Source organism: Aspergillus bombycis (genome assembly GCF_001792695.1).
Source record: "Aspergillus bombycis strain NRRL26010 chromosome Unknown contig00002, whole genome shotgun sequence".
Taxonomy (NCBI): domain Eukaryota; kingdom Fungi; phylum Ascomycota; class Eurotiomycetes; order Eurotiales; family Aspergillaceae; genus Aspergillus; species Aspergillus bombycis.
In genome coordinates, this window is record NW_019170004.1 from 391,386 (window position 1) to 406,705 (window position 15,320).

Consider the following 15,320-nt stretch of genomic DNA (forward strand, 5'->3'; position numbering starts at 1 on the left):
CGGTACAAAATACCTATATCACCTACACCACGCCCCATTCAACCGCTTTCCCCACTCCGAAGCTTTACACCCTGGACTCTAAGCAAAATCGCCCTCATAACCCATCAACCCCGTTCCATCCCAACACCCAACATACTCACAATCCAACCCCCCAGCTTTCAAAATACTCGTCTCCACCCACAAATGAATCCCCGCGCCCCAGCCAACTCCCCGCCGGGCCCATAAGACTTCAAAAACTCCTTCCTAAGCAACACATGCACTTTACTCATCCTCCCCATCCGCTCCATACCCTCCATATCCTGAAAGTAAAACAGCTGCACCTTGCGATTAAAACTGAACGCCTCGGGCTCCGCATCCCGAAACTTCCCACTCCGCGGGTCATAACACATTCGCTTGTCCAGAAGCCCCTTTTCCGAACCCGCAGACTGTAACTCACTCAACCATCCCGTAGCAGGCGCATCAAACTTCTCAAACCACGTTTCCCGTTCCGCAGTCGTAAGATCCGAGTGATCCTGCCCTTCGACCACGAAGCAGAGATTCTCGGGGAAACGGGTCAAACGCACCCGACCCTGTCTGATCCCCCCCGTTGCCTCTGTCTTCTTCGGCGCCCCCTTCAACGGACTAGGCAACCTTCCTTCAGGACCAGTAGCAGACGCCGTCGCCGGTATCCGGTGATAGTAACACCCCCAATACCCGGACTTATCCAGAACGGAAGTATAGGATCCCAGACAACCCATCCCAATGTTCAAGGGCTTGTTTGTGCTGTGCTGGGTTCTGTCAGATGCCACGGTGATGGTCTCGCGGTATATGCCTGCGTCGTCCGGGAGGGCGTCCCAAAAGGTCGTTACGGGGTCGCTGTGCCACCATCTTTCGTAGTCGGCCGTGCTGGGCCAGTAGGTTAGTTGGATTGTTGTTGTTAAGGGGCCCGGGCCTGGGTGGGTTAGGGTTGTGGTGTTTTCGGGGGGCAGGTGTGGTGTTAGGAGGGCAGTAAGCTGGGTGCTTAGTGGGGAGGGGGTGTCTTTGGCGTGTTGTTGGATGCCGAATATAGTGTAGACAATTGAGGGGGGTTTGGGGGGCGTTAGGGCGTACATTGTTGCGATTGCTCTTGGTCTTTTTGGGGAGGTTGGGATGGAGTGGGTGTTGTGGGTTAGAGGGTGGTGGGACTTGAATCTTCGGGTTTATGAAGGTATTTATGGGCTTCTCTCACTGTCTTACTTTTCAACCTGGTCTTGGACAGCCTGCTTACTCGGAGATGATCGATTTGTAGAAGACCAGTGGCAATATTGGCTGGGTTCAGTCAAAGTGATCGACTGTGAACTCGTGCAGAAACTACCTTTTCTACGAACCGTAGAAACATCTTACGACGGCTGGCAAGGGTTACTTAGGCACTTTATCCGCTTAACCATCCAGCAATTCGTTTGCAGCCAGATATACTTTGTCCGATGTTTGATAGAGGGTTAAAAGCAAGTCACCTGATCTGTATGCAAGTCTCGGGATCCATGGAACTTGATAAGCCAGAACATTCATGACGGGTCTTTTAAAGTTAGTTGGTCGGTCCAGCCCACGCCAGACTGCTTATGCCCTGCTTCGGAACCATGTTTTATCTTTCGAAAGTCAATGTGAGTCGCGAGGCTTCTCATCTTCGAGGTTCAAATCGACTGCCCGCTGATTGGACCGTTATTGAAAGAAGTATCACCTTACACAGAAGGTGCCTCATTGGGAGTTGAAATGGAATGTCCAGACCGAATCCTCGAGACTATGTTACAAAGAGGAACGAACAAATACACAGGTTGCGCTCAAGGCTCTAGCTAAGACTTTCCTGGATTTCTTTGGGGCGTATTAGCAAAGTAAAATCCACACAACTCATCGGGGATCACCATCAAGGCAATAAAGAATGAAACCCCCGTTATACGAAGGGTGTTATGTGGGCATTGCGGTAAAACTCGATGTTAGAAGAGAGCATTCGTCTGGCCGTGATATCCCAGTTCGAAATTGATAACAGTATCCAACGGCCCCTATCAACATTGCCGAAGGCCTCGTTTCCCTTCCTGAAGACGAGTCAAAGACCTCCGCTGGTTTGCGGTACATGTCATCTGCCGATAAGAAACCCTCCCAAGAGATCTACTCGATTCAGTGGCGTCGCATCTCGTATACCACCAATCCAAAGAGATCTTGAGAACTAAGGAGAGAGTCCTCTGATATTGAGACTTCGCTTGATGGTTGTTTCGACTAACTTGGATCCCCATATCATGTTGAATGTCAACATTAAGCTCGGCCCATGCTTGCGGCGGGAAAAGCCACTCCAGCCTACAAGGGTTGCAGGATCCGTACCACCCCTTCAGCTAGTGGTTTAAAGAATATAAACTTACCTATAGATTCGATCCTTCTGTATTTGCTGCAACCGTAATATCTTGCGCAGACCGTACAGATCTGCCTACAGCAATGTCGAAACCAGATCCAGATCCGAGGGACAGCTGAGAGAATCATATGGAACCGGAGGCAAAGGAAGAACAAACATCATGTTACCATGATAGCCAACTTAGCCTCTATATATCAGAGACATAAGGTGCGAAACATAACTTAATCCAATCTATAATTTATTCTTTAACCTAGTAGTTCCTCTACAAAAGCTCAAAGTTTCTCTAAACTGTGCAATATATTACTAGTTATCTAGATAGAACCTCACAGATCGAACCAATTAGCCCTTTCTTTCCCTATGAGCTTTTGACGGTATATAAGTAAATCCTTATAATAACCCACTTTCACAATCATCTATACATCCAGCAAAATCAGTCCCTCTTGCGTACATATTTGGTATGCGACCCCGTCGCAACCATCACACGGTCCCCGTTTTCCTTCACCTTCTCAATCTCCACCGACACGAACGCCAGCGTTCCTCCAACTTTCAGCGCCCGCCCTGTAATTTCCAGAACCTCCCCCTTGGTCGCCGACGAGAGATACGAAACATGTAAATCAGTGCTCACGCCAGTATAACTGGTGCCATGCGACACGATGGCCATGCCCGCCGCCCAATCGACGAGACATGCAGATAGCGTTCCATGTAGACCCCCCTTGGAGTTGGTGTGGTTCTCGGTTATGCGCAAAGTAGCGTGGATGGTCCCCGGCGAGGCCTCGGTGATTGTGATATTGTCTAGCAGGAGGGCGTAGATGGGGCTGTTGGCGCGCTGCACATCCCAGACATCGCGGACATGGTTCAGTGTGGTATTCATTTTGTTATTTTAATTAGATAAGGATTGCGGAAGATGTTGTATGAGTTTTTGTCTGGCTGGGGGTTGCTCTACTCTTTATTGGGGCCATATCGGACCGGGGTCGATCCGAACCGACCGGATAGGGTCCGTTTATCGGCTGATCCGATGGATGTATTTAAGAATTATGGCAGGTATGAATATTTAGCTTAATAACGGAAATGCCTAATCTATAACTAACCATCTATAGACGGAGTTACCGCCCTTAGCGGCATTTAAACGGTATACCTCCATGCACTGATACATATACGTATCCCTATACTCACTCTCCTCCTATGCCTTTGAACACAGACTCAATGCCCCAGGCAAAGAAAGAACCTGAGCGGGGTATCCGTTTACCACGTACATTCGTATTTACATAACCAAATAGTACCACGATGTAAACAATTTAATTTAATTCAGTATTTCTATACCATCAAGGGAAACTGGCACATATATTCATCTTCCGGATCCACCTCGAAATCAAACCGCACTAGATCCTCTTTATACGGAAACATGTATGTTGAAGTCACCCTAGAATAAAAGGAGACACTTAGCATACCAATCCCCAAATATTCGCGCTCAAGGATAAAACATACCAGTGATGCTCCTGACTAGCCTGGTACTCAGCTAAAGCGGCTTGATTCTCGTGATAGCTCACAAGAGCGATCTGGAATCCTTTGCTGCGCTCGATAGGGTCGGTGACACTAGGGCCCCCGACGATGAGTCTTCCGGCTTTGACGCAGGAGAGTGTCTTCAACTTTTTCAATTCGGTGACAAAGGTCTTCCTATGCTCCTCACTGACATCGGAGCGGAACTTGAACAGCACTGAATGAGTGGATTAGAAAAAGGGGGCCAGTCCTGGAAGCTTGAGGTCTAACTCACCGATGTGGATAAGGGTCATTGCGAAGAACTCAGTTGTCTATAGAATAACTAGATAGATAGTAATTTCGACTTCATTTGTGTAAAGAATAGAATATGCGGGTTTAAATAAACATGAATCCGGCGTAGGATTGCTGTTTTCATGGTCTGCGGATGGAAGCCGTCGGTGCGGATGCGCTCCGCTCTCCCAAGTAGCGGCATATACAAGACGCCCCCATACTAGTGTTTGGGTTCAACAACACCAAAATAAAGCCCTATCCTTCATCATATGGGTCTGACCATAGCGATGGCCAACGCACAAAATAACTTGCCTACCAATGTACAGGTCATCGAATGGACAATCCTCCCACGCGAATTTCGTCGTCTACACCTCTCAAAAAATTCAGCCAGAAACGAGGGAAACCGCTTGACTCACTTTTAGAAGGACCAATATACGCCTCCGAGTTGGATCTCCTTTTTGTCACCGATATCCCATACGGCCGGATCTTTTCCATCGACTCCAATGTAAATTGTACCCTTGTCACGGAGTACGATGGCGAAAAACCAAACGGACTAGTGTGGAACCACATCACCAAAGGCCATTATCGCCGATTACAAGCAGAGAATACTCGAGCTCGATCCCGTCAGCAGGGAACTGCAGACCACCGTAGCATGATTCCAGGGCGAGCGCCTGAAAGGACCAAGCGACCTCCTTGTCTCTGCCGACGGCGTCATATACTGCACTAATCAAGGGATGACTGGTCTTCAAGACCCAACGGGAAGAGTCTTCCGTCTGTATCCTGGCGGACATTTGCAGTTGATCGTCTCCAATGGGCCGTCGCCGAATGGGCTGGTTTTGAGTCGGGATGAAACGGCCCTGTTCGTGGCAATGACATGGGATAATACCGTGTGGTATGTCCCCTTTTCATCGGATGGTCACCCTGTGCCTTAGAATCAACTATCTGGCGTTCTGTCATCCAAAGTCTTGTAGAAATTATATACGAATGAGAGCAGGCCCGTTATAAAATATTAATGCCTACAGAGGATTAACTCTCATAAGGGCACCCGCACAGCAGGCAATACAGTACAGCTGATATAATACCACTACTGCTGTATGAGGTATAGGATATAATATGAGTGCATTCCCACCAAGAGAATAATTGCCTGCCTGTGGAAAATAAACGGAAAAATGCCGTAAGTATACCAGACTGGTGGAATAAAAAGGACAAGAACACTACCGTAATGAGTGCAAGGGTTCCACCGGGTTGACCAAAAGTCTGGCTACCTGTAGGCTATTTGACGAGTCCTATTCTAGATTTAAATATATTCTTCTACTTCTCCTGTCAAATATAAAATACTATATAAATTACTAGTAGTGAGATATCCTTTCAGGGAGAAATAGTAATAGGACTAGATGATCGGCGTTTTAGTGCGCCTCTAGGCATACAGTTCCATACGTGGCAGTGACTAGATTAACCCTAGCAGCCTCCTATAGAGAGACCACGCATTCCCCAGATGATAAACCATCACCCACTATCACAGCTTCTTTTCTGGCTTGCATTATCTTTTCCTTTCTTCCAGTAGCTGCAAACTAGGGCGATTCTTGCCACACTAAGATTCAGCAACAACAATTCCTGGCTCTAGGGTTAGGGCCTGGAACCTTCCCCAGGGGCGGATTGTTTAGTAAGCATACCCTTACCTCGGGTCTTTCATATGAGAAGTTGCAAATCCACCTATGGGCATGGCAATGGACTACCTAGTCTAACACCCCGCTTCGCACCATCTTTCACATTCTAATTTTCACGGGGTCACTTAGAAGCTTACACGTCTTGGCAACTGTGCGCGTCTCCGCTCTCCAGATCCCTTCCCGCCAGCGCCCATGGCAAGCCATAAAGGTCAACCATCCATTGGTCCGGAGGATCCTCCCTCCCAATCGGAATGTCCTACTACAGGGCACAGTGACCATGACACAGCCTACCATCCCAACTACAAGTGGAATGCCTGTACGACCTGTCGGCGGATGAAGTCTAAATGTGATATGGAAAAGCCTACCTGTGGAGCTTGCTCTAAATATAACCGGACATGCGCCTACGAAACAACGCGGAAGAAAAGTGGCCCAAAGAGAGGATATACGGCTGTCTTAGGTTCTCGATTAGGTAGGTACTAGAATCGGCGAAATCATGTACTTGGGTTATCCATACTAATATTGCTCGCTCATTGAACAGCACAGGTGGAGGCACTGCTGAGTACCCATATGCCTAGCATTGCAGGGAATCAAACCCCTTCTGCCATTCTTCTGGATCAATGGATAGATAGCGCCGCTCAACCTAATATGAGCGATACTAGCTCTCATCCAAACTCGATGGCAGAAACTGACTCCTCGCCATCAAGCGCCACCGAGGGGACATATCCAGGACCCAGCGTTGGGATGGGTATGATTAGTTTAGGGTTAGAGGAACCTCTCCCAGATAGAGATGTTATCGATGAGCTGCACGTCGCCCAATTCCCGTGTCTCCAAGTGGTATTCTGCTAATGTATACAGGAACCGGATCTACTTCGAAGATGTGCATATTTACATGCAGATTATACATCATCAGAGGCACTTGGCTGCGTTGCATCATGCTGCCCATGCCCAACCTCCGATTTGTCTCCAATACATGATCTGGTGCCATGCAGCCCTAGTCAGCGAAAGGTATAATCATCTACATACAACGTTCTACGAAAGAGCCCGCAAGTACGCCGAGGTGGATGAGATGAAAGGCTATGGCGCAGGGATCCTCTCATTAGCACATGCTCAGACATGGCTGCTTATCACTGTATACGAGTACAAGATGATGTTCTTTCCGAGGGCTTGGTTAAGCTGTGGAAAGGCATCTAGGCTCGCGATTATGCTAGGGCTGCATCAGCTAGACAGCCCGAATTCCCAGGTGAAACAGTGCTTTATACCTTCTACCGATTGGGTGGAGAAGGAAGAGCGACGAAGGGTCTTCTGGACGACCTTTTGTATTGATAAATTTGCTGTCATTGGAACGGGATGGCCTGTCGGGGTCGACGAGACGGAGGTAAGCCTTCCCTAACTGGTACCCAAAAGTGAGTTTGCGTATTAAGGTGGGCAGATCATGACAAATCTCCCCGCGAGTGAGGAAGCCTTTATCGCTGGCAAGTCAGAACCAACGGCACGTCTTAATGACGTTTTGAAGGGTGAGGGATTGGCAACACTGTCCCCTTTAGCAAGCATCGGCTTCGTGTCATGCATCTTCGGCCGAATTACAAACCATCTTCGTCTCCCTCACTCGCAAGATGACGATAGTTACAGCACTGGAGGCTTTTGGCAGCGGCACAGATCTTGCGACGAGATTCTCCTCCAATTTTCTCTGTCAATGCCAAATCATCTACGTCTTCCCAATGGGATGGGCAATCCCAATATTATTTTCTGTAACATTGCCCTTCACACGGCCGTTATATGCCTTCATCAAGCTGCGATCCACAGAGCGGAGTGGAACAACATATCAGAGTTTCCCATTATTGAAAGCATGCTAAGGTGCAGTGCTGCGGCTCAACGGATTCTGGAGATTATAAAGATGGTTGGCCCTATAAACATGAGCAAGGTAAGCTTTCTACTGCTGAGTTGAAACACTTCGTAAATCACTGATGGGGTTTAGGTGAATCCTTTCTTGTCATTCTGTGTCTATGTGGCAGCACGCGTATACATTCAGCATCTCAAGCTTGATCCTGAAAATACAGAAGCCCACTCTGCTTTCCAGTTTTTCCGTTCAGTTATCCATACCCTCAAAGCTACAAATCCTCTCGCTGAATCCTTCCTCTTCCAGTTGGATGTTGACAGTCAAGGGGGGTCTTTCGAAGGCCTTCGGCTACCGACAAACAATTTCCCTGTTTCGATGCTTTCCCCTAGTAACCTATAGCAGGACAAGGTTTGTTGTGAATTTCAGGGTTTGGTTGTACGGTGATCTCTTTCTTCTTTGGAACTTATATTTAATCTATACCTTCAATTGATCCCTGCTTTGCATCGCGTTGCGTCCACATAATCCTTCATCTTTTCACACTGAGGAGCCAGCTTCCAACATACGTAATAGCATAAGCATGTCATGGCCATTATACTCGAATACACATATCATTAACACATTCAGAGTAACAGCAACGAGATAAGATGTATTCCGTTCTCAACCCTCTTCTCTCCGGCACAAAAAGATTCTACCCCAAAGACCAACATATTGATCAGCCATGGCTTAAACCACTCGATGTCCAGGCTCTACCGAGTTATTAATCAACCCTACCATCGTATTCACAATTCCTCAGATCAGCCAAAAAATCCCTAGAAGGAATGCAGATCACATCCCCTTATCAACCCTGGCCACAGGGTTAGGGTTGTCGCCAGGCCCCACAAAATAGTGGAGAAAAGTAACAGTCGGGGCAACAATCTCTCCGATGCAGCCCTAAGGAATCTTAAATTTCTACCAAAACTATTTATTTTTCAAGACTAGCCAAACCTAGTTTACGTTGCGGGGTTGAATATACACCTAAATTGGCAGGGACTCAGAATATTAGCGCGGTTTCTCCTCGTGGCGCCGTTCGGTCTTTACCGGAATGGGTTGTGTAGACCCTTTTATGGTACTTTTCGTGACGGCAGGTTGGATGGTCTTCTGGTGCTAGTCTTCTTGTCCTGGGTTGACTGGGAATATTCTACTGCGGTTATCTAATTCTTGATCTATGATTTCTACAGTGAAGCTGTTCCTAAGGGCAGATTTCTGTGCCTTGTACGATTGCATTACATTGTCCGTAACTCTGCAACTCAATGAGTATATTAGGTATTTGGCCACTGCCGAACTATCTTTGTCTAGAACGCTCATGTTGTACTGGGGGACATTACCCATGAAGAGCTATAGACAGACAAGTTTGAATTATAGATTAGCTAAACTAACTACCATACAAGACATTGATTCGCAAGGCTGTTTAGCAAAGCGCTCAATGGGATTGAGACCCATGCTCCAACTGGGATCGAATGGAGGAGATAGCGTCACCGACACAGACAGCACAGTTGTTGGACTAGTTATAATTAGCATTGGTAGAGGACGTCCGATCATGGCTAAGCGTAGGACATACCTGGGTAGGAACCAAATCAGCGACAGCGCTGCTCACGCACTGAAGGTCAGAGGCAATGTCTGAGCCTCCACCAACGATAGCAGCACTACAACTCTTGACAGCTGGAATGAGTTGCTGAAAGCAAGCTTTGACAGGAGGTGTTAGCCTTCGGTTGAGCTCACAATCATGGTGCGACAGGGAACGAACCAGGGATGTTGCAGTTGCCTGTAACTAGGAGGGACTCGAGTACCGGTCCGGCATCCTGCACGATTTTGGAGGCATTGAAGGCTTGTAGGATATTGTGCAGGTCGGGGGTCTCCGTTGGTGCGGCCATCGCGGTACTGGCACATAGCGCCACAGCAAGAGTAGAAACGCGCATGATGAATTGGGAATGGATAAGATAGTGTGGTGAATGTCTTTGCTTGTTCTCTGGAGAGAAGGTGGGTTGGGTGAAGCCGTTTTATATACCCTTGGGCCTTGACCTGGACCTGCCCAGCAATGCTTGTGTTCACATTTGCTTGTGACCAGCCCACGCTGATCATATCAGCTTTGGTTGCTGAATGCTGCACGTGGTGCTCCTTTTGGAAGTGGATTTAGTGGATAGCATTGTTACTGTCCGTCGAATAGTAACAATATGAACAGTGACAAGGTTGTCGGGGAACTCTCGGTTGTTCCTCTAAGCCTTGTCTGGCCCTATCTCTATGAACGACTTAAAGGGGAATGTGGGCCAGCCGGTGGGCCATCTTTCCCCAGTACCCCTGCCCACTGCAACCTCATGTTTTACAACTAGAGTCTAGAAGGAACTAATAAGTGGAGTACAAGAGATAAGAGACCCTGTCCTCCTGATTGTCAAGAAGATATGATTGTATATTACGACTGAGCCGGATATTACGGAATAGGCACTTGATGATCATCAGCCTGGACTGGTGCATTATACAGCGCATTCTATACGAAACCAGCAAGGCAAACAACTGTGGGGGGGGTTCAGGGATTGAACCGGCCATCAAGCAAACTCCTTTTGCTCCACTCTGGCAACTTCGGCTTCAGCACCCTTCTCCTCATTCATACCGCCCGCTTTGGGCTGAACATCACCCTGTAACAATCGCCTGGCCATCGGAATGATATCCCAGATAGTAGGGGCTTCTTTGAATGCTCTGTCAATCAGTTCTAGGTTCCGATTCATGGTCTCTGCAAACAAAGGAAGCACAATCAAAGGAACAGATGCAGATGTGGCGGTAAAAACAATGTAGTATCTCCATCCAATACTATACAACGCAACCAGTGTGACCACGGCGATGATAAAGTTCCAGAGCCAATGGCTCGCGGTAGATATAGAGGACATCGCCGCTCGCGGGTGGGCAGGGGTTATCTCAGTGCAGTACAAGATTTTTCCTCCCAAGAAGCCGATAGGATACAGAAATTGAATACGAATATGAAGACAGCGGCAACAATTGAGGCGACATGATTTGAAGCAGAAAAGCTCGTGGCAGCGGCCATAGCGATCATACAGTTCGACATGCCAGTCCCACTTATGACGAAGATCCACCTCTCCCTAAACGGTCGACTGCAAAAGAATGCTATAAACGAGCGGCCACGATTGCTGGGATATCGCCTTGTAGGTGAAGGTTATCCTCTAAGATACTCGGTGTATTGATTGAGATCAAATTTCCGCCGACAAGTTGTTAAAGTGTTTGTGTTACAAGGCATGATGTAAACCGGTCTAAGAACCGGTTCTGATCGTTCGTGCTGAGTATATCCTTAATAGACACTTTTGGACATGTCTCAGATGAAGCCCTGATTTAGGATATGCCGTGTTGAACAATATCATCATCCCTGGACATGCCATCGAGCTTGGCGAGGGTTTCTGTTGCGTCCACGATGCAGTATTTCTGAATCAGCCATGAGGAGATTCGGGAAGCGTAAAAATGAAAATGCAGATAATAGAGGAGAAGGCAATGAGAATTTCCAGTGAAACACGCCACTACAGTGGTGGTAAGGGGTCCTTGCTGATGCCTAAGTTGATCTAGTTGGACAGGAAAAATCCCATACAGATGAAGATGCCAGCGGTAATGGCCCTACGGCCACGGTTACCAGCAGAAGAGCTTTCCGCTTGCTACACTGGCACAATAACACTCAATTGACTGACCCTGACACCCAATATGATACGATCCACGGTAAACTGAGCAAGTAAAAATGCCGTGTATTGGAGATTCTGGCCAGCTGCCGCGCAGATTCCAGCAACGAAGATGGTCTTTCGACAGCTGAGAGCATCGCTTATCACGGTGCAGGACAATGCATCAACAAGGGCACCTAATTGCAAACAAGCATTGATGAGACCCTAGATGGCTGAATTCTCTGCATTTTTAGCTCCATATGTGTTACGGTGTCAATCTGGGGAAAGTAGTGGATCACATCCGGGGAATCGAGGAGCGCCGAAAGTCCGGCTTGGTTGTAACCGTACAGGATAAAAGCTGGGGCTATAACAAGAAATATTTGTGTGTACTGGATGGTCCTCAGTGTGTTCCAGAACATAGTGCACTAATTTAGCGGAGAAGCCAGATCTGAAAATTGGGAATGACATCGAGTTGTGGCAAGATAGAGGGATGTGACTTGTTGATATATCCCACGACGCGGGCTTCTTATGTGAGCACAGGAGATGTTCTGGCTGCATAACGGATTCATAGAATTTTCCATGGCGCGTCTCTGTAGGAGCAATTTGACTTAATGGTAATTGATGCAAGTCAAATCAAAGTCCTGTGGATGGCATCCGCCATCTACGGACGGCGCTTCTACTTTCCTTCTTCTTTGTAACCAATAGTCCCTCTGGTCATGCTAATTTCAGCATTATGAATGCTTCGATTATTAGCATTGCAACTGAAACATTCTTTAACCCAAGCATTCCCCTGTTTTTCGAATTCAGGTATATAGATTTTCCATAACGTCTACACGTAGACCTTCTAGCTGGACGGTCTCTAATGGGATCTCTACCCACACCTGATTAGCAAGCTATATAGCAAAAGTCCATGTTTGACAGTTCCTTGGAGTAACCTTCTTGCCAGTACTGCACCCTGGTACTTAATCCAACTTACAAACCGGAGTGGGGGGCGGGAAGGAGAGATTAATTAGTTGGTTCCTCTTATGGTGAGCGTTAAGATATATATATTTCCACCCGCTGTTGGTCGTAGATATCCTCCCCTATCCACTCCAGTTAAGCCAGCCTTTCCCCATAAACTCCTGACTGCGGTTATGGTGAGGGCACGGGAGGCTAATGCTGGTAGGCTGATCAGGTCTACATCTGATAATATCGATATAAGCTGTGTGCCATCAAGGTATAGTGGCGACAGTGTCATTGTGGCGAGTCTATGAAATTGAGCTCGCAGAAGCTCATTGTACAAGGGTTGGGGAAAAAGAGTAACTGGAAACTTATCTTATCACTAGTAGCGTTCAAACACTTTTGGGAGGCCTTTATTTTATAAGCGCTGGCCTTGGATTGACAGGTGGGAAAATGGCTTTGAAAGTATTGGATAGAAAGTGAGATTTCCCTTCATATTGTTTACTTTATATCTTAGAAGAACGAAGCAGCATTCATCAACCAGCGGTTGTGTAGTGTAATGGTTAGCACCCAGGATTCTGATTCCTGTAATCCCGGTTCGATCCCGGGCACGACCTGATCTGATTTCTTTTTGTGCATTCTTGCCCCCGCCCTGGATATCAGGCCAACCATTAATTTTTTTTAACTTTAGTTTTCAAGACTTTTTTTACTCTGTCCCGAAAGTCGGAAAGGGCCGCTCCGCATTATCTCCGCCTGCACGCAAATCTACTGTGTCCAGTTTGCTGGACGTCGGCCAGCCGGCAAACCACATGTATCCCGCGTTTGCCACGAGCCCTAAGCCGAGAAGCAAAACGGCATTCATGCCCAACCCGCGGGCAAGTTAACTGCGATAATTTACAGGTGTGGATCCCCTGTCGATCAAACTCAATCTGTCCGACAAGGCTTCTGTCAGGGTCTATGTGTCTATTGCCATTGTGCCCGGCGAAGCTTGGCCGATGGCTACCAGATGGGCGTACTAGGGTTCGTCTGCAGATTGATGTGTTGGTCTTCGGCTCAGTACAGCTAAATTCGCAGAGGTTAGTTAGCCGCTATAATTGATACATCTTAGGCTGTTTACATGTCGCTATTCTATTGCTCGTCTCGGAATACCCAAGTGACACGGCAGACTGTCTCTTTCACAGTGGTACGAACACCGCACTGGGTAGTTCTTGCTACTCTATTGCAACAAATAAACTTCAACTTTAAGCACATCATACAGGATCTGCATGAAGGCCTTTCGTTGCTGCTTTGACCTTGCGAAACGATGCCAAGAGAGGCGGCCGATGTTGCCCGACCCGGCCATCGGCATCCGGCGAAGTTGGACGGAGTGTCTCTACTATGATTCATACGGTGGATTCGTACTCAGCATATGACAGCGAAAATTTTCACGATGAAGAATCGGATAGAATGAAAAAGCTGAGGAGATAGCTGTTGAACAAGGGTATGATTGGTCCAAGCTCTGTGACCTCTCCTGGAACCCGATGGTGGCATACGCGGCCGTTTGATAGTGGGAATCATTACTATGGTTTGGAAATGCCTTGGCCGCAAAAGAGAGAGGGCCAGATTTACATGAAGGAAACGTGGTTCTCGTTGGGAGAAATCATATAAAGCTAGACATAGTCCAAAGAAATAGCACTGTCTTGTTGCATAGACTCATCATTACTTCTAGACTTACATATAGACTTGATATTACATACTGAATGGACCAACTTGAGCTTGTACCCTCTCATCCCGCCTGGTCCTACCCAGAAGGTGGACTCCGGGCCAACCTCGTTGTCCTGGGCAGCTTCAGCTCTATCATGGGTGGCCTGGGTTTGATGAATAGTATCGGTATCTATCAGGCATGGATCTCAACGCATCAACTATCCCACCTTAGTGAAAGCCAGATAAGCTGGATCTTTGGCATATACAACTTCCTCGTCTTTTTCTGTGGTATCCAGATTGGCCCGGTCTTTGATGCCAAAGGGCCCCGTCTCCTTATGCTTACAGGCTCGATTCTCCTCGTCCTCACCCTTGTCCTGGTAGGATTCTGCCAAGAGTACTGGCACTTCCTAGTGGTAATCGGTATTATTGGCGGAGTTGGAACCTCATTCATTTTTATTGTTCCTGTTGCAACTATCGGTCACTTCTTCAGTGTCCGCCGAGGTGGTGCAACTGGCTTGGCCATGTCTGGTGGGAGCATCGGCGGCGTGATCTTTCCGTTGGTCTTGGAGTATTTAGGGCCTCGCATCGGATTCGCATGGGCAACAAGAGTGATTGCACTTATTACCCTTATTCTCTTAATCCCAGGATGTGTCTTACTCGAAGCTCGTCTTCCGCCGAAGTCATCTACCGCCACCTCCCTGCTCCCCGACCTTAAAATCCTCAAGGACCCGGCCCTGGCCCTCACCACCCTCGGTGCGTTCTTCATCGAATGGGGCTTCTTCATCCCCCTCGAATTCATCACATCATATTCCCTGACCTACGGGATCTCCAGCCGCCTAGCCTATCTGATGGTAGTGTTCCTCAATGCCGGCTCATTCCCTGGTCGCTGGATACCGGGAATTCTGGCCGATCGAATTGGCCGGTTCGAGATGTTAACCCTGACGAATATCTTCTGTCTCATCGCGGTCTTAGGTGTTTGGATGCCGGCCAATGGAAATGTCGCCGCGACGGTTATATTCTCCGTGGTGTTTGGTATTGGATCGGGAAGTAATATTAGCCTCGTTCCCGTTTGCGTCGGCGAACTATGTCCCACCGAACAGTACGGACGGTTTTATACAACTGTTTATACGATTGTAAGCTTAGGGTATGTTCCTGTCTCCTTCTCCTCCTTCTCTGGCTTCATGAATACACTGCTGACTGGCTTAGGGCATTGACTGGAGTTCCTATCGCAGGCGAAATTATTCGTCGGTGTCATGGGGAGTACTGGGGATTGATCGCCTTTGCTGGGTGTGCTTACGCTGCAGGCTTAGTATGTTTTGTCGGCGTGTTGTGGTTGAAGCGGGCGAGGGGGAAGAGCACTGTGTAATGAGTGAAATGCC

At 47.8% G+C, this 15,320-nt stretch overlaps 7 protein-coding genes across 7 annotated transcripts; 2 read left to right on the top strand and 5 right to left on the bottom strand.

Moving 5' to 3' along the window:
• Positions 1–158: 158 nt before the first annotated feature.
• Positions 159–1,091, bottom strand: ABOM_000554 (uncharacterized protein; the record flags this gene model as incomplete). Its single annotated transcript, XM_022527684.1, has 1 exon — positions 159–1,091. One exon carries the CDS (start codon positions 1,089–1,091, stop codon positions 159–161), a length of 933 nt encoding a protein of 310 aa, XP_022394418.1.
• A 1,698-nt stretch (positions 1,092–2,789) lies between these two features.
• ABOM_000555 (PaaI family thioesterase) lies at positions 2,790–3,230 on the bottom strand (the record flags this gene model as incomplete). The annotated part of the gene is made up of 1 exon (XM_022527685.1): positions 2,790–3,230. The coding sequence occupies one exon, from the start codon at positions 3,228–3,230 to the stop codon at positions 2,790–2,792; it is 441 nt and encodes a 146-aa protein (XP_022394372.1).
• A 443-nt stretch (positions 3,231–3,673) lies between these two features.
• ABOM_000556 (Dabb family protein) lies at positions 3,674–4,149 on the bottom strand (the record flags this gene model as incomplete). The annotated part of the gene is made up of 3 exons (XM_022527686.1): positions 3,674–3,779; positions 3,845–4,073; positions 4,131–4,149. 3 exons carry the CDS (start codon positions 4,147–4,149, stop codon positions 3,674–3,676), a joined length of 354 nt encoding a protein of 117 aa, XP_022394374.1.
• A 1,836-nt stretch (positions 4,150–5,985) lies between these two features.
• ABOM_000557 (Zn(II)2Cys6 transcription factor) lies at positions 5,986–8,029 on the top strand (the record flags this gene model as incomplete). Its single annotated transcript, XM_022527687.1, has 5 exons — positions 5,986–6,262; positions 6,332–6,554; positions 6,649–7,168; positions 7,223–7,714; positions 7,769–8,029. The coding sequence occupies 5 exons, from the start codon at positions 5,986–5,988 to the stop codon at positions 8,027–8,029; spliced, it is 1,773 nt and encodes a 590-aa protein (XP_022394373.1).
• A 1,060-nt stretch (positions 8,030–9,089) lies between these two features.
• On the bottom strand, positions 9,090–9,585 carry ABOM_000558 (uncharacterized protein; the record flags this gene model as incomplete). The annotated part of the gene is made up of 3 exons (XM_022527688.1): positions 9,090–9,170; positions 9,228–9,352; positions 9,414–9,585. 3 exons carry the CDS (start codon positions 9,583–9,585, stop codon positions 9,090–9,092), a joined length of 378 nt encoding a protein of 125 aa, XP_022394498.1.
• Positions 9,586–10,209: 624 nt separating this feature from the next.
• Positions 10,210–10,548, bottom strand: ABOM_000559 (uncharacterized protein; the record flags this gene model as incomplete). The annotated part of the gene is made up of 1 exon (XM_022527689.1): positions 10,210–10,548. The coding sequence occupies one exon, from the start codon at positions 10,546–10,548 to the stop codon at positions 10,210–10,212; it is 339 nt and encodes a 112-aa protein (XP_022394497.1).
• Positions 10,549–13,997: 3,449 nt separating this feature from the next.
• Positions 13,998–15,307, top strand: ABOM_000560 (MFS monocarboxylate transporter; the record flags this gene model as incomplete). Its single annotated transcript, XM_022527690.1, has 2 exons — positions 13,998–15,085; positions 15,148–15,307. 2 exons carry the CDS (start codon positions 13,998–14,000, stop codon positions 15,305–15,307), a joined length of 1,248 nt encoding a protein of 415 aa, XP_022394293.1.
• Positions 15,308–15,320: the final 13 nt, after the last annotated feature.